Raw genomic sequence first — 11,128 nt, 5'->3', positions numbered from 1 at the left:
AGAAGGACAGAGGGTCAGACCCCTTCCCAAGCAGGCAGAAGAGTTAGACCTTTGGGAAACCTTCTGACTTGTGCTACTGGCCGTGAAAAGCACAGTGGGAAATTGAAAAGCAGGCTGGGTTGGACCCTGACTTCAAGTTCTGGCCTTGCCACTCACCAGCTGCTTGACCTTGGCTGGGCCACCTAGTCATTCCAGGACGTGACACACTCAGGATGCCGAGAAGGTGAAATGCAAGCTCTCGGGCAGCAACAGAGCCAGGGTTCACGCGCAACGCTAGGAAATGCTTTCTCACTCATGCTAACTGGAAGTCTCAGACAGGCCGTGGGCCCTTCCCACGAATTGCTCTCGACTTGCCCCAAAAGACAAGATTAAGAAAATAAAGAGAGGGCTTCCCTGGTGGTACAGTGGTTAGAAATCCGCCTGCCCATGCAGGGGACACGGGTTCGAGCCCTGGTCCGGGAAGATCCCACATGCCGTGGAGCAATTAAGCCCGTGCGCCACAACTACTGAGCCTGTGCTCTAGAGCCCGTGAGCCGCAACTACTGAGCCCGCGTGCCACAACTACTGAAGCCCGCGCGCCTAGAGCCCGTGCTCCACAACAAAGAGAAGGCACCGCAATGAGAAACCCGCGCACTGCAACGAAGAGTAGCCCCCGCTCGCCGCAACTAGAGAAAGCCCGCGTGCATCAATGAAGACCCAGTGCAGCCAAAAATAAAAAAGTAATAATAAAATAAAATAAATTTATTTTTTTAAAAAAAGGAAATAAAGAGATAAGCTATAGACCTGGAGAAAATATTTGCAAATCGTATATCTGAGGAAGGACTGTGTCCAGAATATCTAAAGACCTACCAGTTCCCAGGTGCTGTGAACAGCACTTACAGGAACTCTCATTGCATGCCCACTACAACACCCCAAATAGGTATCACAATTCTCATTCTACAGGTAAGGAAAATGATGTTCAGAAAGTACCTGGTCAAAAGTCAAAGTTCTTAAGTCTAAACAGAGTCAGGACCCACACACATCTGGCTCCAAAGCAATGATTCTCAACCCTGGCTACCCACTTAGAAACACCTGGAGGGCTTTGTAAAAATCACAGTGCTTCGGTTGAACTGCAGATTAACTAAATCATAATCTCTCAGCAGTATTTTTACAAACGCTCCACGTAACTCCAGCATGCAGGCAAGGGTGAGAACCACCGATTTAAAGTGAGGGCTCTTACCGCAGTGAGAAGCCCGTGCACCACGCAAGAGTAGCCCCCGCTCGCCGCAAGTAGAGAAAGCCCGCATGCAGCAGCAAAGACCCAACGCAGCCCGAAATAAACAAATACATTAATTTAAAAAATAAAAAAAAATAAAGTGAGGGCTCTTAATCTCTCAACCAACGTTTCTCGCCTCTGGGATGTCCATTCAAAACATAGAGATTCCCAGGCCCCCTCCTGCAAACGCTGATTTACATGTGTGGGAGGAGGCCTAGCGACGTGTGTTTTACACAATCACCCCAGAGGACTGTTAGGGCCAGGTATGTGTCTGACTCCACCTCCAAGGCCTCAGCTGTCCGCTGAGAAGCAGGGCCAAGAGCTGTGTGACAGCCTAGAAGCACGTGCCTGGGACCAGGGCTCAGGGCGACGAGGGTGGGAGGTTAACTCCTAGGTCCCTTTGCATCCACCTATGTTGTTCCTTGAAGACAATACCACCCTCCCAACCGCCCAGCCCCAGCCCCAGAACAACTCAAAATGCACCAGACTCACAGAGAGCCGTATTTCCCGCTCTTTCTTGTGGTTTGGAAACTCTTCTGCCCGGGGAAGGGTAAAAGCAATGGCTTGGAGAAAAGAGGGTGGAGACAGAAGCACAGATCACAGTAGGCTGCCCTCATGGGTTATTTGACATGGACAAGATAGAGCCTCGTGGAAAAGGATGCACATCCAATTAGCTTCTTCCTGTCCGCCAGCACACTGCTGCAGTACGACAGGGCTGCACCTGCGCCCCCCCCGCCCCCTCCCCCAAGGACTGCCAGACTTGGGCAATTACAGGCTGCCTGTCTCTCCCTCTGTTAAAAGATAATTGCTACGAGGCAGCTAGCTCCTAGGGGACACGAGGGGTCTTAAGAGCATGAGGAAACCCCGGGAAGACAAAAATATCCTTTTAGCCCAGGTCATATCTTAACAGCTTTATTTCCTTCCTGGTGCTTCCTAAGGCCAAGCTAGGAGCGAGAACAGAGGCATTGTTTTCTATCTGGAGGCAGACAGAGGCGACATTTAAAGGCTGGCTGGGTGATGGGAAGACAGCTCATTCAAGGACCCAGAGTGGGCTCTTTCTCGCAAGCTGGTGGAGCGTGAACATGAATGGTGAGGTCAGAGCTGGGGGTCTCAGGAGGTCTCTTCCCGCCCTGGTGAGACAAGTCTCAGAGGCTGGGTGGCCCCAAGCAGCGCCTGAACGGGGCTGTCTGCAGAGGGGGCTTCCAAGGAAGGCGGGAGCAGCAGCGCTGCCCTCTGGGAGTTCAGGGGGGGAGATCGCCCACCCGTGGGAACCTCAGACCCACAGGCATCTCAAACACGAGAACGCGCAGAATCGGAGACATGCCGATCTGAATGTCAAATATGCATCCTGGGGCAGTCAGATCAGAAGCTTAACCAAACATAAAAACAAAACTAGTCTTGTGCAGTGATAGCGAGCAAAGTAATTCCTGGAAAAGAACTTCCTTTGGCTTAAGAGAACGTGTGTTTCCCAAGCAGGGAGACGAGTGAGTGGAGGGTGGCTCAGAAGTTCAGTGCAGGGTTTTCACAGGCAGGCAGGTGGGGGGCGGCACCTTCCCTCACCACGGGACTCACTGGTGGTACAAAGGAAACAAGGTCTCCTCTTCCTCGTGTCCCTGGGGCAGCCCCCAGTCTTTGTGCTGTGTCTGGCTGGACAAAGGACTGCAGGGGGAGGGGCTTCCTGCCTTCTTTCTTCTGTCTGTTCTCCTTCTGGAATTTGCGGTCCTAAGGGACTCACTCGCCTTCAAAAGAAGCTGATCTCCCTGAATCCCTTCCTCTGTTTCACACTGGGTTGACCAGCAGTGAGCTCCAAGAGGTGGAGGATAGGGCTTCCCTGGTGGCACAGTGGTTAAGAATCTGTCTGCCAATGCAGGGACACGGGTTCAAGCCCTGGTCCGGGAAGATCTCACATACACGCTGCGGAGCAACTAAGCCCGTGCGCCACAACTACTGAGCCTGCGCTTTAGAGCCTGCGAGCCACAACTACTGAGCCCACGTGCCTAGACCCCGTGCTCTGCAATGAGAAGCCACGACAATGAGAAGCCCGCCCACCGCAATGTAGAGTAGCCCCCGCTCTCTGCAACTAGAGAAAGCCCGCGCACAGCAACGAAGACTGAACACAGCCAAAAAAAAAACAAATAAATAAATACATTTATTAAAAAAAAAGAAAAAGCGGTGGAGGATGAGGATAGCCAGAGGTGGGAGGAGGTCCCCAGAACCGGAGGGTGATGCGGGACCCTGTCTACATCCTCTGCCCACCACAGTGTTGGCCCCTTGAATGAAGACTGAGGTCTTTTATTCATCACTACCCCCAGTGCCTGGTGCAGAGAGGGGCTCCCTACTCCGTTTGTCACATGCTGAATGTGTGATGTGACCCCAATCCCCCGGGGCTCTCCCCTAGAGCTCTTCTCCCTCCACTCCTCTTGTGGCTTGAAAAACAAAGCACAGCAAATGTAACAATTTAAGAGAGGAAAGCACTGGTTCTGATAGCTGGGAGAAGAGTGCACTTCCGTGGTTCAAGGGACCACGATAAAGTTTGAACTTGTTGCAGGAAGAAGGAACTAACGGTGTGACCTTGAGCGTGGTACCCTAAGGGGCAAAAGTATGCCCACTCCCGGGTTGAGGAATAAACTGATGCAGAGGGCCTGGCCCCTAGTAGGGGCTCAGTCACTATAATTCCCTGCCCTCCGTTCTTATCAGAGAGCTCTCCTCTTCACGGGCTTAGCCTCCCGGCACCCCAGCCCCAGGCTGTATATTCTATCCATTCAGCTGTAAACCCTTCAGAAGTCTCCCGTCCCCTCCTGGAGACCGATCACATCAGGACCCGACTGGCAGCTAGGGGTGCAGGAGGCAGGGTGTTTAGAACTTGCTGGGTCCCGTGACTCGGGAAGCATCGAGGGCAGCGAGGACTGATGGGGCGGGGGACCCTAGGAGCGCTAGTCCAGGAATCCACCTTCCGGCAGAGCTAGTCCCGAAGGACGCCCCACGAGGAGTTTCTTGCACTAGCGGTGGTTCTCACACTTGGGGGCTCCCCCCCATTCACTCTCCACTCTCCTGTTCAGCCGCGGACGTCCTCCCCGCACCCGCCCTTACCCTCGGTCCGTTCCTGTTGCCTCTGGGCCGCTGGGGAAGCACCCGAGCGGCGGTGCCGGCTTCCCGGCTTCTCAAACGGCTCGGAGCCTTGGAGTTTACCCGTTGCCTAGCAACCCTGGCTGGCCCGGGACGCGGGGCGGTGCTGCGCAGCGCTGCGCGGAAGGAGAGCCGGAGCACGTGACCATCCCCCCACAACATCCCGCTATGTTGGAAGCGCCAAGCGGTCTCTCCCAAGTTAGTCAAGCACCGGTAATGATAAACGTGTGTAGAGTCTTTGCCAAGGCGCTTATCCGAGTCTACAAATATGCATTTGGCAAGATCCTGAGAAAATGCAGATTGTTCTCAGCGCGCCTCCTGGTCCTGCGCCCTGGTTGGGGCTCTGCTATTTATTTGCTCGTAATCCGTCGGGTCGTTTTACCACCCCTTCCTTCAGTTCCTCGTCTGCTAAATGGGAATTATAATCCCCAGCCTCCTTTCTGCTACCATATTCCCTGCACATTGTATAATAATCTTAAGTCTGACTACAGCACCAGCATGGAAACTCCTGGAAAGTAGGGACTGGGTGTTTCCACAGCTTAGCTCTTGGTTGCCACGTTGTAAACATGTGCTGTTTATTGAATGGATGAATGAATGAATACAATGAATTTCTCATGGGTTAAGGCAATGAGGGGAAATAATGTAAACGAAAAGAAGGGGATTTGGGGCTAGAAAACATGGGTTTAAATCCCAGTTTGGCCATTTACTAATCGCATGACCTTGGGCTAGTTGCTTTCCTTTTCGGATTCAGCCATCCTCGTTGGCAAAGGGAGGGGACAGTGGCAGTACTTAGGATAATTGGGAGGGCCGGCTGAGCTGACGCGGCAGGGTGCCCAGGCTGGAGCTGACCGCAGAGCCGGCATCTGAAGGGAGGCCAGCTCTGTACCTCCGACGGCAAGGAATCTAATCGGAGTTCAGGGATGGGCGCTGGAGATTTGGAGTGGGGCGGACCATGTGTCATCCAAGAAGTGGCATTTGAGGTTGGAACCAAGCCTTGAAAAACAGTTATGAGCTGCAGGGGGGAAAGAGTGGGGAGAGGATTCCAGATTGGGGGGAGAGCGGGGCTAGTGTGAGCAAAGGAGGGGCTGTTGTCATGAAAGAAAGGCATTTGGGGGGCTGGAGTCCCTGCAGGGGGACAATGAGAGATGAATTTGCAAAGGTCAGCTGGGGCCAGTTTGTGGGAGATCCGAGAGGCAGTCTAAGGCGCCTGGCCAGCTTCCCGGGGGGTTTTGTGAAAGTACAGGAAGAAAAGCAAACATTCCCTCCCTCAGGCTCCCCAGCTCCTCCATAAATGTGCTTTCACCACTAGCGGGCAGGTGCAACAAAATTGCCATTGAGACGGCACTTTGCCCAACCGCACTAACCAAAGGCGAGCCCATAAGTGACTGCTGACATCAACCGCCCCCCCCCACACCCCGCTCGACTCCCGCCACCAGTTTCTCTGAGTCAAGGAGTCCCTCAGGGTGGATGCCGAGGGGGGGTGATGGGGGCTGGGTGCAGGAGCATCTGAAAGCCCCACTGAACCGGCTTTGTGTGGTCAGATGTGAATCAGACCCGGACAAAACGTCAAGAAGATTGGCTCCACCCTGGAGCCCTGGCTGGTTGCGACTGTGGTCGCAGGTGCCCTCCTCACCCCACCCCCAGCTTTGGGAAGCCGAGGCTCCCTACACACACACACACACGTTATGCCCCGGGCAGGGAAGTGAGGCAGAGGTAGAAAAGGGGGAAATGGGAAAAGTTGAAAGGAAAACTTCCCCCTCCTTTCTCCTATTATTGCAATGATTTATTACAGGCTCCCGATCCGCACCCCCCTCACCCCCACGCAGAAAGCCTGCGTGCTGCCAACCACCAACACGCGGCTGTGTTCACTGGGAAGACAGGTGGCACCCACGTGCAAGCCCGTCTCAGCCACCCTGGGAAGCCAGCAATAGAGCATATAATTAGAAGTAGGCACAAGGATCCGGTTTAAAAAATGCAGGGTCTCTCCGATCTCAGCTCCATCACAGCAGAATTGGCAACTGAAATTCTTTGCTGAGAGCGCCCCCTGGCCCTGGACATCCCCAAGGCCAGTCCGCAATCTACTGCACTGCTGTCCCCCCAACCTCTTTTTCCAAGTTTTTATTGTGGTCAAGTACACATAAAATCTACCACCGTAACCATTTTTAAGTGCACGGTTCAGTGCTATTAAGTACATTCATACTGTTATGCAACTGTCACCACCATCCATCTCCAGGGCCGTTTGCATCATGCAAATCTGAGACTCTACTCCCGTTAAACAATAAGACCCCACGGCCCCCCTCCAGCCCCAGGCAAGCACAATCCTACTTTCTGTCTCTATGATTTCGACTGGTCTAAGTGGAATCACACAGTATTTGTTCCTTTATTTCAGTTGGGCTTAATGTCTTCAAGGTTCATTCATGTTGTAGCAAGTGTCAGGATTTCCTTCCTTTTTGAGACTGAGTGATATTCCGTTGTATGGATAGAGCACATTTTGTTTACCCATTCGTCTCTTGATGACCCTAAGGTTGCTTCCACTTTTTACTATTATGACTAATGGTGCTATGAACATGGGGGTACAAATATTGAGACCATGCTTTCAATTCTTTTGGGAAATGGAATTGCTGGATCATATGGTAATTCTATTTACTTAATAGAATTTATCTATTTTTAATTTAAAAAAAATATATTATTTATTTATTTATATTTTGGGCTGCGTTGGGTCCTCATTGCTGCTGCGTGCGGGCTTTCTCTAGTTGTGGCGAGCGGGGCTGCTCTTCGTTGCGGTGCGCGGGCTTCTCATTGCAGTGGCTTCTCTTGTTGCGGAGCACGGGCTCTAGGTGCGTGGGCTTCAGTAGTTGTGGTACGTGGGCTCAGTAGTTGTGGCTCGCGGGCTCTAGAGCACAGGCTCAGTAGTTGTGGCACACGGGCTTAGCTGCTACTCCGCGGCATGTGGGATCTTCCCGGACCAGGGCTCGAACCCGTGTCCCCTGCCTTGGCAGGCGGATTCTTAACAACTGCGCCACCAGGGAAGTCCCAAGTTTTAATTTTTCTGAAGAACCTTCATACTGTTATCCACAGCAGCTGTGCCATTCCACATTCCTGCCAACAGTGCACAAGGGACCACTCCGTCTGCCGTTCCATAGGGATAAGTGTGAACGACAGTCTCAAACACACACCTGTTCCCGGCAAAGGCTTGAAACGCAGTCGATTCTGGGAGCACAGCTGCTGCATGGAAGTCAACAGTAGCTGAGGACCATGCGCAGGGAGCTGGGGTCGGCCTGCCCAGCCCTCCCCGGCTGGCCCGGGTGTTCAGCGGACAAATGAGATGCTGCAAAGAAAGCTGGAAAGGCGCCGCGCATCCCAGGCCCAGAGAAGCACCCCGTGGAGGTGAAGAGTTTAGGAAGAGGATGCAGCAAGGACCCGCTGCAAAGCTGGGAGAGGTGGCCCGCCGCACGACACCCGCCCCAAGCCCATGTAATGGCACAGAGGTGCCCAGCCGGGGCTCTGGGTTACACACTCCCGGCCCTGACACTCTGTTCTCGACCAGGGTTCTTGGACTTACCCGACCAATAGAAATTGATTAGAGGTCAGACAAGAAATTCAGGCCAGGCTTTATTGGGGCCCCTGCTGCAGCAGGAGAGAGCGAAAACAAGTAACAGGTTCCCTTGCTTGCTCCCCCTAGCCGAGCTGGTTCCTTATATGGGGGGAGGGTGGGGGTGTGTCCGGGGGTCCAGCTGGAAGGGTGGCTTAGGTGGTCTCTGCCCACCCCACTGGTGGTGCTGTGCGCAGGGGGCATGCGCAGTGCCCTGCTTTTGCTCCTGACACCGTTTTTGCTCCCAGCTCTTCAGAAGTGGCGGTTGGGTTTTTTGTCCAGAATTTGCCCCAACTGCACATACATGCAGTTATTTTAGTCCCTTATAGTTTCTTTGTATTTTGTTGCTTGAGGAGACGTGTATCGTGTAAGCACTGCAGCAAAGGGCCCCGGGGCCCAGCCTGTCTCAGCTCCAACTAAGTCCTTACTCTCTCTCTGCACCTCTGTTCTTTTATTTACAAAACGACCTCGTAAGGTTACTATGAGGTTTAACGATTAATGTGAATACTTGGGACAGTCCTTGGTACACTGGAGATAATAAACGCCACTCGTTATCAGCAACCTTAGAAGCAAGGACCTTTAAAGGGAACTTTGGAGACTCGAGCAGGAAGGCCTGTCCTTGGTCCTTAAGAGCAGCAAGGTCACCGCCGCCGGAGAGGCCCTGGGACATTCATTCAATAGCCCTGTCTTTCAATCCTTGATACTGAGACCTGCTCTGGAGCACTCCCCGCGCATAACCCAGCCAGAAGGCGCTGTTAGGTACCCTCGTCATTCCCAAAGTTGAGGAAGCTGGAGGCGGTATGCATTTTAGTACCAGTGGTTTATTTCTCCCCCAGGTGAGGGCACACATGTATCAAGCAGAGGTGTGCCCACACGGCCCCTTCAGGAACCACCCAAGGGATTCTAGTTTAGTTTACATGCATTAAAAACAACTCTAGTCGCCAACGAGTGTTAAGAAGCACCACCTTGATGTCGCCAGGTCCTGTCTGCACGTGACGGGCCTCACGAAGGTGGCTTCACGGTGCACGTATGTACAGGTGAATGGGGGAGACAGAGTCCCGGAGGCCCCGTGGCCCCGCTGTCTTGGGGGCTTGGCTGGGGGCTGAGAACCACTCTGCTGACAGTGTTCTGACCAGGAGGTGGCGCTTCCAAAATGGAAATGGAGCCCCTGTCCACAGCCACACTACCCTGCGCCCCTGCTGCGGTGTGCCGGGCTGCGGAGGCTCCCGGGCCGTGCACTCTTTGGCGGCAGGAGGTTGGAAGCACCAAAGACCTTAACCCTGGATCCTCAGCGGGAAGGATGGCGGGTCATTATTTGCTCCTGGTCCACAAGCTCCTTCTCACCCAGCAGGTGTAGGTCAGGGGCTGGGGGACAATGGGGTGGGGACGGGATGGTGGGAGAGGTAGGGAAGACACCTGTCTTCACATCAAGACACAAGTCAGCCCATTCTGCTAAAACCTTTTATGACAAACTTTCCTGAAGACAAAAGCGGGGGGTGGGGGGGTGGGGGCGGGGAGAGCTGACCTGGGCATTGAGCCAGTCTCCTGGACCAGACTCTGTTCATGTTCAGACTTGCCTCTTAGAGACTTTGTTCTCTCAAAATGCCTCCCTCGGGGTGGGATGAACCCACAACGCCATCAATCAGCATCTTGGGACAGGATGTCTCACTGATCTTTATTTTGGTAGACAAATCAGGTGGGAGGGATGAACCCCACATCTATAGTAAAAACCGGCTGTGCTGTGAGTTTCAATTCTTTGGATAATCAAAACTCTTTAAAACACTGGCAGAAAAGAGAACTGCTTTCCAAGTGTCTGTGAATACCTGAGACTGTCCCTATCCGCAGTGAGCAAACTCACAGCAGCGATTCTGGAATGGAGGTGAGGCGACAGAGGGTTGCAGAAAGACAGGCCCACCCCTGCCACCTGGAAGCCCACCAGGCATGAGGCTCTGGTCCCCCAGCCTCCTATGCAGAGCCTGCCAGTGCCTTCCCCTGGTGGCACAGGAAGAGTCCACCTGGCCCCGGGAGACGGATTTGGACAGTGTCTGGTCTCATCAGGGATGTCACCTCCTGATCCGCCCTTCCACCTTCACCTGTGGGGAAATGGCACCCATCCGAGCAGCCAGGAGGAGGCACAGTCCAGGCAAGGGGACCCTCAAGCCTGACCCGGTCCTCCTCACTGTCATTCACCACCTGGTGAGGGTGGGGCGCAGGCGCAAACTGAACCAGGCTCCCAGCTTAGGGACGGCCAAGCCCTTGGAGGGCATTTCCGGTGTGGAGAGGAGGTCAAAGGAGGGAGAGGCTGGTCCGAGTCATGGGTCTTCTGTCTGCCTGGGAATCTCAGCCAACCCCAGGCCGATTCTCCCTGAATCTCAGCCCCTCCCGTGCGCCAGCAGGAGCCTTCCAATCCTGCAGGTCCACGCACAGTCTCTAGATGCCTTTGGTTTCTATGAAAGAAACACACTTGCATTTGCCTTAGTTAAAAACCAAAATGGATCAAGGAGGCAGGAACTCCCGAAAGCGTGTTAGGCTGGAAACTCATTCCCATAGTGCCTCAGGTGTCCATCTGCCACGGACAGGTAGGTGGCCCTCATGCTGGGAGAGTACTGTGGGAGAGAGGGGAGGGGACAGTCAGGACAGGGTCACACATCACCCATTAAACCAGACACCGTACTAGCAAAAATGCTGGAACTTCTGAGGAAGCGCGAGCTGGGCCAGCCACAGTGGCCGGGCACCAAGTTTCAATGTCAAGGCCTCGTGGGGATTATCAGAGGATCGTCGAGTGGCCTGGGCAGGCTTCGTGTCTGCTGATGCTTCCAACCCTGGGGCCGTCAGGACGTCTGGGTCCCAGCCTCAAACTCAAGATGCACACACGGACCAGCCACCCTAATGCAGCAGTGTGCTTAGGAGTCCGCCTAGTGAGCAGGCCGGGGGCACAGGCCCACTGACTCAGAGAGCCAGGTTCAAATCCCAGCTGTGCACCTTACTCATCCCATGACCTCGGCGGAGGTTCTCCAGTCGCTCCAAGCCTCCGTTTCCCCACCTGCACGATGGCCCTAAGAACACTCAGCTCTTCCGCTGAAAGGATGGAGTGATATAAAGCAGGCAAGACCCCTGACACGGGGGTTCTCAAACTTGGCTGTGTATCAGAGACA

General features: G+C 53.9%; 1 protein-coding gene across 1 annotated transcript in view; it reads right to left on the bottom strand.

The window, feature by feature from the left end:
- Positions 1 to 10,498: 10,498 nt before the first annotated feature.
- The window catches only part of TTYH2 (tweety family member 2), a 37,935-nt gene continuing 37,305 nt past the window's right edge, over positions 10,499 to 11,128 (bottom strand). Inside the window, exon 14 of the mRNA XM_065897169.1 lies at positions 10,499 to 10,579. Within this exon, the coding sequence (XP_065753241.1) occupies positions 10,499 to 10,579 (81 nt within the window). The remainder of the gene's footprint in view (positions 10,580 to 11,128) is intronic.

This window comes from Phocoena phocoena, chromosome 19 (genome assembly GCF_963924675.1).
Source record: "Phocoena phocoena chromosome 19, mPhoPho1.1, whole genome shotgun sequence".
Taxonomy (NCBI): Eukaryota; Metazoa; Chordata; class Mammalia; order Artiodactyla; family Phocoenidae; genus Phocoena; species Phocoena phocoena.
This window is presented reverse-complemented; position numbering and strand designations above follow the sequence as displayed.